General features: G+C 38.6%; 1 protein-coding gene across 1 annotated transcript in view; it reads left to right on the top strand.

Moving 5' to 3' along the window:
- The window catches only part of LOC120993823 (dynein beta chain, flagellar outer arm-like), a 585,582-nt gene extending 571,271 nt beyond the window's left edge, over positions 1 to 14,311 (top strand). The window contains exon 98 of the mRNA XM_040422290.1: positions 13,500 to 14,311. Within this exon, the coding sequence (XP_040278224.1) occupies positions 13,500 to 14,131 (632 nt within the window). The 3' untranslated portion in view covers positions 14,132 to 14,311. The remainder of the gene's footprint in view (positions 1 to 13,499) is intronic.
- The last annotated feature ends 2,087 nt before the right edge of the window (positions 14,312 to 16,398 follow it).

The raw sequence follows: 16,398 nt of genomic DNA, 5'->3' as shown, positions 1-16,398 counted from the left end.
GAAACAGCATATACAATATACAATATTACAGGAGGGTTCTGGCAGATAAAAATTGGGTTAACTTCTGACATTAATGGTGACATCACATATTATGAAATGCATAAAAAAACTAAGGCTTCATTTACTTTGCCTAATACCATATTTTTCAAACTATAAGACCCACTTTTTAGCAAGAAAAAAATCTTGCTAAAAAGTTCCTGCGTCTTATAGTCTGCAGTCACTGTGTTTATGTACTGACCCTATGTCTTTTTCATAAGCCGGGCCCCTCAGGGAATGATGGCAGGTAAAAGTGAAAGCAAGTTTCTCCTGCTTTCACTCCCGACCTGATTTCTAAAAGCTATATCTCTTAGTGTTATTTAACTTTTTTTTTCTTTTTTCTTCTTTTTTACTTTTGCAAGCATGATTTTTTATTTTATTTTTATTAATCATATTATCCACCTTTGAAAAGTTCTATTACATTGTGCTTTCTTGAAGGAACTCAATCACCCCAAAATTTCTGTAAAATTATGCAGAATATGTTGGTGACTGAAATTTATTGATGAATGCTGTTGGTGGAGGTACCGTATTTTTCGCTTTATAAGACGCACCTGATGATAAGACACAACTAGATTTTTGAGGAGGAAATATGAAAAGAAAATATTTTGAACCAAAAGGTGTGCTTTTGGTGGGTTTGGAACTAATGGTGGTCTGTGGATGACACTGTTATGGGAGGATCTTTGGATGACGCACTGTTATGGGTGGATCTGTGGATGACACTGTTATGGGGGAATCTGGATGATGCACTGTTATGGGGTATCTGTGGATGACACTTTAATGGGGTATCTGTGGATGACACTGTTATGGGGGATCTGTAGATGATACACAGTTATGGGGAGATCTGTGGAGGACACTGTTATGGGGGATCTGTGGATGACGCACTGTTATGGGGGATGTGTGGATGATACACTGCTATGGGGAATGTGTGGATGACACACATATAGCATCTTATGTAATGGGGGTCACTATTCACACAGGGACAATATACTGTGACACATATGATACTGTGACCAGCATAAGATGATCTTATGCTGGTCACAGTATCATATGTGTCACAGTATATTGTCCTTGTGTGAATAGTGACCCCCATTACACCACTGGGCCTCGCTAACAGCAGTCTTTATATGTAAAATTATTTTATGTAATGCTCCAACAATGGCTCTGCTTTCTTCAGTAACAGTACTCACTATCAAAGCAGTGGTCTGGCCGGCGCATGACGTCACTTACTCAGTCAGTCACGCTCCTGCCAGCCTTATTAATGAAGTGGGAGGAGCATGACCGAGTGAGTGACGTCACGCGCCGGCCGGACCGCTGCTTTGATAGTCAGTACTGTTACAGAAGAAAGCAGAGCCATTGCTGGAGCATTACATAAAAAGTTTTACATATAAAGACTGCTGTGAGCAGGGCCCGGTGTAATGGAGTACAGTGACTGCACCGGGCCCAGCTCACAGCAGTTTTCATATGTAAAGTCCATTCATGTAATATTCAAGCAGTGGCTCTGCTTTAAACTAGCGCAATCCTCTGTAGTAGTACTCACCATCAAAGTGGCAGGCAGGCCAGAAGTGTAACGTCACTCACTCATTCACGCTCCTCCCACTTAATTAATGAAGCAGGAGCGTGAATGAGTAAGTGACGTTACACTGCCGGCCTGCCTGCCGCTTTGATAGTGAGTACTACTACAGAGGATTGCGCTAGTTTAAAGCAGAGCCACTGCTTGAAGATTACATGAATGGACTTTACATATGAAAACTGCTGTGAGCGGGGCCCGGTGTAATGGAGTACAGTGACCCCGGGCGCTGCCGCAAGTGAAACAGCAGTTGCTGGCCTCCAGCCCCTCCTCCCTCCCCGCTGATACATCACAGGCTGCGCTGTGCAGCATAGCGGCCGACGATGTATCAGTGTCAGACATTTAAAAAGCGCACCATTCGCTTTATAAGACGCACTGCCATTTCCCCCCCAATTGGGGGAAAAAGTGCATCTTATAAAGCGAAAAAAACTATTTTAAGTTAAATGTTGTTGACCTGATGTTAATAAACTGTTATTTTTTAATTCATTAATATATAATGTCCCATGGTCCTTTTAGACTGGGAAGACTGACAATATAGGAAGTTGATTGGTGCTTGTTTACTTTCATTTACTTTCATTTTCAGTCCTGGCAATTATTGAGAAGTAGAAGTATTCCAACACTTGGATCTAAAATAATCTCATTTGTTATTTATCCATTAAAATGTAATGTAAATGACTGCAACTACATGATCCGTAGGCATATGGATCATGGAGTTATAAGCATTTACATGATGTTTTTTTAATGGATGGCTAATAAACAAGAAGATTTTATATCTAAGTGCGGAGTCTTTTAGTTTTTATTGGTGATGCATTCACTACTGAGCCTGCCGCTTTTCTGGACACTGGAACATACAGGTGACCAGTGATCTTGCTGTGTAAGTGGTAAACATTACCTTATCTTACCATTGGGGCTCATTTACATGTCCGTATTTTTCTGTCTGCATCTGTTCCACAATTTGAAAGATTGGATGTCTTTTCCTGACACTTTTAATTACCTATATCCTGGACTTGTTGGAGTTGGCTGTCTTCTCCTATCTTTTTGAAATATGGGTTGACTTGATGAAAATTTTATATAGCGGCTTTGATGCTTGGCATCGGAACTTGTATATTTCACTTATCTAAATCCATGAATAACTATTGTTTTGAAATAACATCTACTCTTCTCAGAAATCCTATTAACATAAACTTACTTCAATGTTTCTGTACCTTCTACAATACCTTCTAAATGATAAAATACATGGTATAACATACAGGGAGTGCAGAATTTTTAGGCAAGTTGTATTTTTGAGGATTAATTTTATTTATTATTGAACAACAACCATGTTCTCAATGAACCCAAAAAACTCATTAATATCAAAGCTGAATATTTTTGGAAGTAGTTTTTAGTTTGTTTTTAGTTTTAGCTATTTTAGGGGGATATCTGTGTGTGCAGGTGACTATTACTGTGCATAATTATTAGGCAACTTAACAAAAAACAAATATATACCCATTTCAATTATTTATTTTTACCAGTGAAACCAATATAACATCTCAACATTCACAAATATACATTTCTGACATTCAAAAACAAAACAAAAACAAATCAGTGACCAATATAGCCACCTTTCTTTGCAAGGACACTCAAAAGCCTGCCATCCATGGATTCTGTCAGTGTTTTGATCTGTTCACCATCAACATTGCGTGCAGCAGCAACCACAGCCTCCCAGACACTGTTCAGAGAGGTGTACTGTTTTCCCTCCTTGTAAATCTCACATTTGATGATGGACCACAGGTTCTCAATGGGGTTCAGATCAGGTGAACAAGGAGGCCATGTCATTAGATTTTCTTCTTTTATACCCTTTCTTGCCAGCCACGCTGTGGAGTACTTGGACGCGTGTGATGGAGCATTGTCCTGCATGAAAATCATGTTTTTCTTGAAGGATGCAGACTTCTTCCTGTACCACTGCTTGAAGAAGGTGTCTTCCAGAAACTGGCAGTAGGACTGGGAGTTGAGCTTGACTCCATCCTCAACCCGAAAAGGCCCCACAAGCTCATCTTTGATGATACCAGCCCAAACCAGTACTCCACCTCCACCTTGCTGGCGTCTGAGTCGGACTGGAGCTCTCTGCCCTTTACCAATCCAGCCACGGGTCCATCCATCTGGCCCATCAAGACTCACTCTCATTTCATCAGTCCATAAAACCTTAGAAAAATCAGTCTTGAGATATTTCTTGGCCCAGTCTTGACGTTTCAGCTTGTGTGTCTTGTTCAGTGGTGGTCGTCTTTCAGCCTTTCTTACCTTGGCCATGTCTCTGAGTATTGCACACCTTGTGCTTTTGGGCACTCCAGTGATGTTGCAGCTCTGAAATATGGCCAAACTGGTGGCAAGTGGCATCTTGGCAGCTGCACGCTTGACTTTTCTCAGTTCATGGGCAGTTATTTTGCGCCTTGGTTTTTCCACACGCTTCTTGCGACCCTGTTGACTATTTTGAATGAAACGCTTGATTGTTCGATGATCACGCTTCAGAAGCTTTGCAATTTTAAGAGTGCTGCATCCCTCTGCAAGATATCTCACTATTTTTGACTTTTCTGAGCCTGTCAAGTCCTTCTTTTGACCCATTTTGCCAAAGGAAAGGAAGTTGCCTAATAATTATGCACACCTAATATAGGGTGTTGATGTCATTTGACCACACCCCTTCTCATTACAGAGATGCACATCACCTAATATGCTTAATTGGTAGTAGGCTTTCGAGCCTATACAGCTTGGAGTAAGACAACATGCATAAAGAGGATGATGTGGTCAAAATACTCATTTGCCTAATAATTCTGCACTCCCTGTATATATAAATCGATACATTGTTACACATAGATAATACATTATATGAATTATTGATTAACATATGTTGTAAACTAAATATACTATACAGAGATATATAATATAATTATGAATATATAAATTGAACCTCATACAGCAGGTGTGCCTCAACGATATGAATCCTTATCAAGACATTGCTTATCCACCAAATAACCTTGTTCCCTCCAGACAGACATGTCTTAAGAAGTTGGCATACTCCTTACAGATAATCCCATATCTTTAGCAATAACTTTTAAATACAATGTCCGTTTATGTTCACAATTATTTTTATATAAACTGAACTTGCCATGAACTCATCTTGGCTTCCTCAGCCACATAATAGAACTTTGGTTCAGGCTGATTTTATACTTAAAGGCAATGAGATGAGCATACATTTTGATTATAATGTCATTAGATAATATTGTATACGCATGAAAATGCACAACAACATTGATTGGCCTTACCACCAAATACCAATAAATACAGTACATTGACTAACACCACCATACAATGACTAAATAGTAACACCAAACCGTCACTGAGTAACACTGCCATACAATGACTAAATAGTGCCACCATATCATGACTGGGTAATGCCACTGTGCCATAACTGAATCAACTGCACCATACTGTGACTAAATATTAAGTGACTGGTGGAAGGAAGGGTGGAGAGGGTAAGTGGTGGCTGCTCTGTGTTTGGGGACGCTGTCTCCTGGAGCTGTAGGGACTATATCTCTAGTATCTCTGGGCAAAGAATGACAGTTTCTATATTTGTAGTGCATATGTGAACAGTGTGACTTTTTGGATACACTACTTAGGCAAAGTATGCAACTCTTGTGAATTATTTTGCTCTTTGTCCATTGTTTGGTGGTATGTTGATACTGCTTGGCTTTATGATTTACTGATCATTTGGGCAGGGTGATAAACCAAGGTCTTTAAGTTCTGTCCCTCTCAGTTTGCAAGAAGTGGTGATAACTGGCACTCAACGAACAGGACGCGTTGTATAATGATCCCACACAACTTGATTCCATTTTTGAGGTTTCATGTGGCTAAAAAACTTTTCTTGTTATCTGGCTTTTTTGCCCCTCCCAAATACCGCAGATTGGAACCAGGTGCTTGAAAATGTGATAATCTGCAGATTTTATTGACACTGGCTACTTGCTCATTTTGCATAACCTTAAGGCTTGTCATTCTTGGTGTTGCAGTTTCAATGATAAAGATGTATGTCCAATAAATTAAGATGTTCAATGAATGTGAAATAGGAGAAATTGTTGTGATGGTGTATTGTTATTGAGGCACACAATATATCTTTTCACTGGACAGTTTTATGCATTATCAGGCATGACTGTTTCCTTTTCACTCTTCATTGATGTGACCCTCCATTTAAATACACAAAGATGATATAAACCTTTGCATCCTTATTTGATTATCTGCAGATAAATCCAGTTTTCCACCACTCATCTGCTACTATATGATCCAAATCAAATGTGCCTGCGGGTGTTCTCTTCCTTCTGTGTTTATGCTTTTATTCTATTTACAGTCTTTACATTTGATCTCTATCTGTTTCAAGCTCCACAGTGCAGACAATCACCTCTGTAAACATGAGCGAAAATGTCAGTGTTTTATCGATACACATGAAACTGAACATTCCTGTTTACAACTCTGGTCGGTTTACTTACATCACTCATACGTGTTTACACAGGTTACTTATTGATAATAATTTTTGGGATATGGCAGGATTCCTCTCGGTAGGACTTGATTGCGACCTTTGGCTCAATGAGGTACAGGAGGTCTTTTCAGAAGGGACATTCACACAGAAACGCTACACCCTCACATTCAGGGCAGCTTTTAAAGAACTTACCAAAACTTATAAAGAAAATATATCTTCCTGGTGGGAAGTACAAAGTTTAAGTAATTGCATCAAACAGGGGATAGTCCCTAGGGGCCTTCATATCAACCTGGCCTCTGTTAAACGATGCAGGACCCCCACACTTATGAACAAATGGGAGAAAGAAGCAACAAGTAGCTCGATTAGATTTATGCAGTTACTGCTAGAGGAAGGAGAAAAATACATTAGAACATCTTGAAAACAAATAACAAGAACAAATTGAAATAAAAAAGATCAGTCAGGAAGCAGAGTTCTCTAATAAAGAAAAACAACAGCAAAACACAGTAGAGCGTTTTCAATTTCACATAAAAAACAGAAATCATAGACAATTCGCAAGAGACCTGCAAGACTTTAAAGATAATAAGGCCTACTTCTTCCTGAGTTCTGAACCTCCAAGGGATCGGGAGCAAGAAGGCTCCTCAACGGAAGCAGAACTGTCAGACTCAAAAAGAGACAGATCTAATAGGGGGAAAAGTAGAGGCTGTGGTGGGAGATCCAGAGGTAGAGGGGTCGGCAGACAGGGAGAACTACCCCCGCTACGCATTTTTTTGAACAAGAAAACCCATTACGCAACAGGAATACAACCTCACAACAGAGTTGAGATCATCTGAATCAGAGACTCAAGTGATTAATCTGTCTTCACGTGGTCTCACTGATTTAGAGATGTCAATTCTAAAACGAGGATTATCTTTTGTACCCACCTCTCACTTAAACTTATTCAATTGGGTGAAGGATTTGAATCTTTTCGCCAGAAAATTATGCTGGCACAAACATTTCCAAACCTAAAAAAAAAAAGAGAGCAGAGAGTTGGGTGTACCAGTCGAGATATTGGATGATGTCAAGTTATTATACAATCTAGACAAGACCCCTGGGGATTTACGTGGTGAGGGCCCTTTCACAGAAGCCCAGAAAATGCCCCCCCCAGAGTGATATCTCCTGTGTTGATGTGTTTCTGAGGAATGTCATAAGGGAACTTAAGAAGTTAAATCCTTCCCCTATCTTATTTAGCATTAGCCGGAAGGAACAGAGAGCTCTTGGTGCACTTGAAACTGACAGATCCATCATCATTAAGCCCTCTGATAAAGGGGGCAATATTGTGGGGATGGACATAAAAATGTACATTGAGATGTGTAAAGCCATACTTGATGATGGAAGTGGGTATGAATCCCTACAGGTAAATCCCACATCTAAATATAGTGAGGAACTAAAGGAGTTACTCCTTAAAGCTGATGATTTCTTGCTCCCCATTTACCCGATCATCCCAACCTTTTATTGCCTCCCAAAGGTCCACTAGGGGACGTCCCCCCTCAGAGGCCGTCCAATCATCTCAGGGGTGGGAGGTCTATCTCAAAACTGTGGTATCTATGTCAACACTATCCTAAGACCTTTAGTACTAAGTCTCCAATCATACATCCAAGACACAGGCGATCTACTACTGCGCCTTGAGGGGCTGACGATGGAGGAAGACTGGTGGCTCATGTCTATTGACGTAGAGGCCTTGTATTCCTCCATACCCCATGATGTAGGTTTGGGGGCAATTGGTTACTTTCTAAAGGCCAGGGGACAGCATTTATGAGCACATAATGCATTTACTGTGGATCTGTTGAAATTCATCCTGACACAAAAAAAAATTCTTTTTGACCAGCGTTTCTGCCACCAGCTCAGGGGCACCCCGATGGGTAGCTCATGTGCCCCTCGTCGTATGCTAATTTTCTCCTAGGCTGGTGGGAAGAGACTGTAGTGTTTGGTGAAGAACCATTACCAGGCTCGGCTGACATCGTCCTTTGGACCCGCTTCATAGATTATATATTTGTCATATGGAGTAGGTTAAAGAAGGACTTTTGTGAATTTGTGCACAGACTGAATAACAACTCCATCAACCTCAGATTTACTTTTGAGATTGTGAAAGATCAACTGCCCTTCCTAGACGTTTGCATTAATAGTTCTATGAACAGTGGTCTGACGACTACCATTTATAGAAAACCCACGACCACTACGGTGGGAAAGTAATTATCCTACCCCTTTGAAACGAGGGATACCCACCGGCCACTACTTACGGCTCCAACGCAATTGTTCTGAGGAACAGGAGTTCACCAAACCAGGCTAACCAGTTGAGGAACCAGATTTCGTGACAGAGGTTACCTGGACAAGATCTTACGTCCTGCTTATCAAAGGACACGTAATCACGAACGTATTAGAATATTGCAGCCTAAGAACACCAAAGAGGAGTCCCAGAAGCTAATCAGAGTCATAGGCACACATGACACCACACACAGAAAGGTGAGAGAGATTATCTCTAAACACTGGGATGTCCTTCGCATGGACCCTGATCTGTGCATGGTGATTGGACCAGAACCGTCCATCACCTATAGACGAGGAAGGAGTTTAAGGGACCACCTGGTGCACAGTCATCTTGAGCGTAAACCTATGAGGGATGCAAGAATGTGGCTGAAGGGTCCCAAAGCAGGGTGCTAACACTGTGGGAACTGCAGCTTCTGTGGGATGATACAGACAACCAAATTGTTCAATAGTAACATTGATGAATACACTTTTAAAATCCGGCAATTCATTAATTGTCGGTATATAGGAGTGGTCTACCTGGGCAATTGCGTCTGTGGGCTCCAATACGTGGGTAAGACACTGAGAGAATTTCGGCGACGTATTGGAGACCACATTGGCGAAATTCGTAACGAGAGAGATACTGCAGTTGCGAGACATATTGTGGAGACACATAGTGGTGGCAAGAGTATCAGCTTTGTAGACATTGAAAAGGTCCCCTACCCACCGAGAGGGGGAGATTGGGACAGAAGGATCCTCCAGAGAGAGGCATTCTGGATTTTTTAATTACAGACCTCGAGTTCACTTGGACTCAATGAACAATTGAACTACGGTTGTTTCTTGTAATATGGTTCCCATTGAGTTGGATGATATACAGTGACCCTGCATCTAGTTGTATCACACACTGCTATTCTCATTTAAGTACCTCAGCAATTATTATATCTCACCTTAAGTCCCTCTTTTGCCAGCCGATGGTACCCTGTACTTAAAATATTCCCTGGTGTAGTATGTATTAGTTTTGTTAACTTTGGTAAGCATACACTGCTTACTATCTGTGGGGTTATCGTCGGTGCTGCGTTGGCTAGCGTTCCCCGCTGCCTAGCAACACTGTCGCTATACTCACACATTCCCCTGGGCACTTTGGTTAGACATTTGTATTTTTCTTTTTTGATTTTAGGCAAACCCCTGTCCCCTGATGATTCTGGGGTGATATCTTTAGGATGAAACACGTCGGGACATTTGGTGTTGAAGACATCTATCTCTCAATTTGAGTTGAGTTAGATACTTTCAACTAGATAGATAGCCTATAATTTCCCCTTCCCCTGACAGGGATGTGCAGGGACTAATAATAGGGACAGGTTACAGGCAGGGCCGCTCTTCTCAGGGTGATGACTCTGCATTAGTTAGGACATTCAGGGTGTGATAGTACTGAGAGGACCACATAGCGACAGGATACCTATCACATCGTATACCGTACCTTCCCCTTCTGGCCCATGTCCCCGTCTGCCCTTGTCTCTGTTAGTTGTGGACTATACCCGACCATCAGGACACCAAGTGAATTATCCATGCGGTGTCAACTATCCGGTTGTGTAGGGTCCATTAAATAAGCACCACACCAGTAAGACTGTTCCTAATATTTTTTGTAGTGTGTTAAGTGATCCATTATTTTAGATTATTCTAATAAAAGTGAAGTTTTAAGTTCTATATTCTTTTCCCTTTCATATACATTTTGGTCTAAATTCAAAGGGATCAGTATGAGTGATTTTTTGTACTTACATCACTCATATGTGTTTACACAGGTTACTTATTGATAACTCTTGTCGGTTTCCATCATTCTTAGCAATATAATCATTCAGACTACAGTAGACCATGAAAACAAATAGAATTATACCAGTCTATCAAATATGGCTGTAATTATAGCTAGGTAAATACTCTTATTTTCCTCCCACTATTGGAATAAGGAAAAAATATGTTTTAAGTAATGTTCATGTCATTCCCATTTAATTGAATTATGCAACTTGTTTATGATATGTCAGCTGTGGCAATTTACCTATTACATACACAGCAATAATCAAATCTCGCTAATACAACAAGAAGCACTGCCACATCTAACCATTTCATATGAATATGAAGATTTGTTATCAGGACAGGAAGGGCTTATTTTATTTGTATGATGCACTAAACTAAACAATTACACTAGATGCAATTGCAGCTACTGACTGGCTCCCAGAGTGCCTAGTGGGATTTCAGTAGTGCTTTACTCTAGGATCCCTAAGAAACCAGTCTGTGACTACTCTTAGCTGTGCCTATTGTCTGATAGAACTCAGTGATGGCACATGCTGTACAAGTAAGTTATTTTCCAACCTTCTGGTCAGTGTTTTGTTGTGAGCTGTAATCAATTTTTAGAATTGTAATAAATGTGTAGTGGCTGAATATGCTGACAAGTTTCCCTAATACATCCTGCCATACATTGACCATGAGTTGTAGACTATCACCAGAGCAATATAAATATTCAGTTCCTTATGTGCCAGTTCCTTATGTGCAGTGTGCATCCTTTTGTCATGAATGTATATCCTTTTGTCATGCATATGATGTGTGGTTTTGTGACTAATATATACAATATTGCTGAAGTGATGAGTAAATTAGTAATGATACGGTCCATTGCCATACTAGTGCAGCTGTAGGAAACTTTCCTGCTACTTCTGCTTGTTCTTCACAACTGCAGTACCCCACTGTCCCTACTATAGCTGTATTTGGTTGTACCTTTTTATAGACCATGAGACACAGTGTTGCCATTGTTTTCATGTAACCTTAATCCTCATTCACATGACCATCGCCATTTGTGGATCACAAACAGTGGAGCTGCAAAATAGGGGCACCCGCTACATCACGAAATAGACCCATTTACTTTAAGGGGTCAACGATCTGCAAAATGCAGCCAAAGATAGGACATATCCCATATTATGGAAGGGCTTCTGTGTGATTCTGGGTCCATGTCTCAGTGCCGTAAAAGCTAGGACATATCCTATCTTTGGCTGCAACTGGTGGATCGCTGACTCATAGAATCAATGGGTCCCCACAGCAATATGGGGTGCACACGGCTAGTGTTCGTGTTTTGCTGATCCGCGATTTGCAGTCTGTAAAATGTACACGGTCATGTGAATGACGCCTTAACAGTAATGGAAGAATAAGAAAGCTCGTTGTGTGAGTAAGCATGAAGGTAAAAGTTTTCCCCTTGAAATGCCTTGTCTTCAATAAATATCACTATATGTGTTATTCTAAATTTATGTTCATGAGGTAGGAAACTAATTTCTTATCAGTGATGCCCTTGTTCTTTCACTTAGGATTTTTCAATATGTATTTCAGTACAGTCCTTTTTTCATCTCATCTGCATTTTGTCACTTGCGTATGAAATATTTGACTTGAAGTGGAAAAAATGAAAAATCTGTTCTCATGATTTTAAAATGTACACATACATTCTTATGAATATTTCTTTAAAATATCTACATGATGAGGATTAGTATACTTGTGAATCAATGGCTGTTACCTTGTACATTTTATATTTTGTATGCTCCTTGTGTTCTATAGTGTCAATGACTATATGTCCACAGTACTATGTGTACCATCACCTGAACAGTTTTTATAGCCTCTCACTGTAAACAGATATTAATAGTGATAGATTAATTAATGTTAAACTTGAAACCAAAACAATTAACATACAAATTACAATTTTTAATTGTGGTCTACTAAGAGTGTAGCACCTCTCCAGTATATCCTAAATTCTGCTGCATGACTCTTCTTCTACTCCTTTCCATTATTATACCAGACTTTGTGATTGCCTCCGTTGACTGTCCATTATGCAGATAATCCAATCCAAAATCATTACTTTAACCTCAAAAGCTATATGCAACTCTCTTATATTTCTTCTCCAATTCACAGATGCCCTGCCACAAGCACCCTCCACACTACCAATGACAACTCCCTCTCTACCACTTAAATCACTATGCCCTCCCATACAATATTTTTCTTGTACCTCCATCTCATCTGAAATACTTTCCTACTAACACTCAGCAACCCCACAAACCTTAAAACGTGCACTGGAAAATTACCTCTCCTAACAAGCATATAACTGGCCTAAAGAGTCCCCAACCAGTATTCCTATAATGCCACCACCTGAAATAGCTAAATCAGTTTATTCAGTTCCCTGAGCTCATACAGGTAGTGTGTGCAATTAATGTATCTTGTAAACACAGTTTTTTTGCGATTGTAAGAATTAGAAATGAGCAAAGTATTGAAAAATTAGATTCGGCTGCTTTGCCTCATTTTGCAAAAAAATTGCAAATATGCGGCCTGTGATGACTAATGTTGAGCGCGAATATTCGAATAACAAATTTTAATTGCGAATATCGGCACTTCGAGAATTCGCAAATATTTAGAATATAGTGCTATATATTTGTTATATCAAATATTCGTCATTTTTTTCATCTGAACACGTGATTCCTCCCTGCAGAATATGCTAAAAAACTAGTATATAGCACCATATTGAACATATTACGAATATTCTAAAAAACTAATATATAGCACTATATTTAATATAGTGCTATATATTCGTTTTTTAGAATATTCATAATTTTTTTCCATTTGAAGTCATGATTCCTCCCTGCTTAAGCTGCTTGCGGGCCAATGACTCATTGGCCCACAAGCAAGAAGCAGGGAGGAATCATGTGTTCAGATGGAAAAAATGACGAATAATCCAAAAAACAAATATATAGCACTATATACTATAGTGCTATTTATTCATTTTTGACCAACGCTTGTATTGAGCGCATAATATTCGTATATTACGCGATCATTACCTTGCCGATTTTTAAAAAAATGGAGAATATAACGAATATACGAATTTGAGAATATATGATGAATATTCTACAAAATATTTGCGAAATATCATGAATTCGAATATGACCCCTGTGCAATTTTTTTTTTTTTACTACTATTCAGGAAAAATGTATTACTCCAGATAAAGTATTGCAAAATGGCACTATATAAATAATAATGTTGTTAGCAAATGAGGAAGCTTGTGTAATTTAACATATACTGATTTCTATTTTATTTTTACAGATATATTTTCTACAGATAGCACTCCAACCTCTGATGTAATAGTTGAAAGGATAGACAAGTCTAAAGAACCTAAGAAAAATTTGGAAATTGATGTTAATAATGAGGAAAAAATTAGTTTGGTTTCTGGTAAAATTGTAGAATCCAGTCATGAAGATGAGCAGCTCATCAGAGAAGATGTAAGTAATGGACATCAGAGAAACTCTGAGCCAGGTTCAAAAGATGACAGCAAGGACCCGAACATAGGGATGTCAGAAGAAACAGGTTTCATGGACTCTGATATAAATGCAGGGATTGAAAATGAGCTCTTCATTAAGGAAAATGTAATGGTGCATAGAAATAATCATGATTACGAGGACTCTGATAATGATGACCATGGCTATAACAATGGTAACTTTCATGAGTCAGAAAATATGGAATACAGAGGAAACTTTGACAAAAAACAACTAGATACCTTTCTTGAAAGTTTGGAAAGCAGTAATGATCATGGACTCGCTGGAAATCAAGTAGGATTCAATTACGAAGAGGATTCAATAAAAAATCATGAAGAAGACCTAGATTATAAAAATAATAGTAAACATATTAATACTAATGATGACACAAGGGAGCATGATGATTATCAGCAAGAGATGTAAAATATAAAATAAGTCTGCAAAGGAGAAAATTTGAAGTCCTAAAGTAAAAGAAAATGTAATGTAGTTCACAACTATAAATCAGATTAAAATGCTTCCTGTTGTACATGTATTGGACAAGTGCACTATTTTCTAGTGATACTTTTGCAAAATGACAAATAATATTCCTTTGCTATGAAATATTAAAATGTTAAAGTTACTCTGGAACTTTTTTGCCTTTTATATTTATGTGTCAAGCTCTACCTCAGTATGCATCCAATCCTGTATAAGAAAGCAGCAGTGATGAGGTACATGAACTTATGTTAACCCCTTCAGGACTGCTGCCGCACATGTACGGCAGAAGTCTGGGGTTTAAAAATGGGGCCCACTTGTGAGCGGATTGGGAGCCATTACTGTCTGGTTTCTTTTAAACAGCAGATCTCTGGTGCTTATGTCTCAGATTAGCGATAATATCGATCGCAGACACTTAACCCCTCAGATGCCTGGTGGAGATAGCCTTGGTGTCTCTGAATGATCAGAGAATATCACAGCAGCAGCTCCAATGGAGGACTACAGTTGGCAGGGCTTCGTAGGAACATAGCGCATAGGTTGCAATGGTAATTCATTGCAGTTTAGGGGCAAGCAGTATAACAATTACTTGTTAAAGTCCTTTAAGGGGACTTAAAATATGTGTAAAAAATAAATAAACAGATGTTTTAAAAAATATAAAAGAATAAAAATTCTAATCACCCATTTCCCTATAATAAAAATAAATAATAAAAAATAAAGATCATATGCACCTTCCTGTCTCAAAATATTCATGCTATTAACATATACATTTATTTATCCCATATGGTGAATGCCATAAAGGAAAAAGAATCAAAATCGCTTATTCACTTTTTTTTGTTGCTTCACATCCCAAGAAATTAAAAAAAGGTGGTCAAAAATAAGACACACTGCAAAATGGAATCAATAAAATATATGGATTACCCTGCAAAAACGAGCACTTACGCAGTTTCATAGTTATAAGAATATGGCGATGCAATGAATAAAATAATTTTTTGAAAGTTTTTATTTTTTTCAGTAGTAAAACACAAGAAAAACTATATAAATGTGGTATTGCTGAATAAATACTGACCCAGAGAATGAAGAGAACTGGCCAGTTTTAATGCATATGGATCGCTGTAAAAATGATTCCAATAAAACTATGGCAGAATTGTTTCTTCCAGTTATTAGAAAGTACAAAAACAAGCCCTCGTATAGCTATGTAAATAGAAAAATAAAAAAAAGTTATGGCTCCAGGAAGGTAGGGAGTAAAAAATGGAAACAAAAAAAATTTGAAAATCACCTGAACCTGAAGTGAATTCCCTCTAGTAGTGGCTGCAGACAGCAAAATTATAATTTTATTGTGGGAAGGAGTTGTGGCTTTGATTTGTGCCTTTGTATCAATAATCTCACTTACCTGATTATAAGTAATCATCTTGTAGTTTTCACCTTGAGCACCAACACGCTTAGAAACCTTTGTTATAAAATGTTGTATTTGGCAATGAGTAATTCTTGTTTAAGGTATATATCCTATATAATATGACGCAATGCCATATAGTAGTAAGCAAAGATTGCCCTTGTGTAGCCCTACTGCCCAAAAACTCCAAGGTTACTGTACCATAAGAGCTGTGAAACTGTGGAATAGTCTACTCCAGGACATGGTCACAGCAGGAAAAGTTGGTGGTTTTAAATAAGGCTTAGATAAATGCTTAAAATGAAATAATATTAATGTTTATGTAAGGATGCAGACTTTGTATTATCAGTAACGGAAGCCTTTTTGCTGGACCCTGCTGGATCCAGTAAAAACGCTAGTGTGAAAGTACCCTAATTCACTCTAAATTATAAGACTTTAGGTTATTAGGGTGTCTACATTTCTAAAAGTAGGTTTTTATATTCTCTATCCAGATAGCCAATAATTGGTGTCACCTCAGCATCATTTTTTTTTAAATATTGTCATGTCACTGGATTATTTGTCCTAATCATTTCTTCTAATTTTATTTCTGTTAAAATATCAGCACACAAAGGAATCTGCAGTATTTGATTGTCTAAAAGTCTACAGTGTATCCCAGGAGATGGAAGGAATAAATTAGCTTCTATTCACTCACATGAGAGTTGGAGAATTTTATAGCATTTCCAGTATTACTAACGACATGCTGATTTACAGTAATTCTTTCCATTTCATTTCTAAATGAACATTTCCCACAGGATTGACTCTGACAGTGTGATCTGAGGTCTGTAGTTTAAAC

This window comes from Bufo bufo, chromosome 3, assembly GCF_905171765.1.
Source record: "Bufo bufo chromosome 3, aBufBuf1.1, whole genome shotgun sequence".
Taxonomy (NCBI): Eukaryota; Metazoa; Chordata; class Amphibia; order Anura; family Bufonidae; genus Bufo; species Bufo bufo.
Note: the sequence above shows the minus strand (reverse complement) of the source record. Positions and strands in the feature narration are given on the sequence as shown.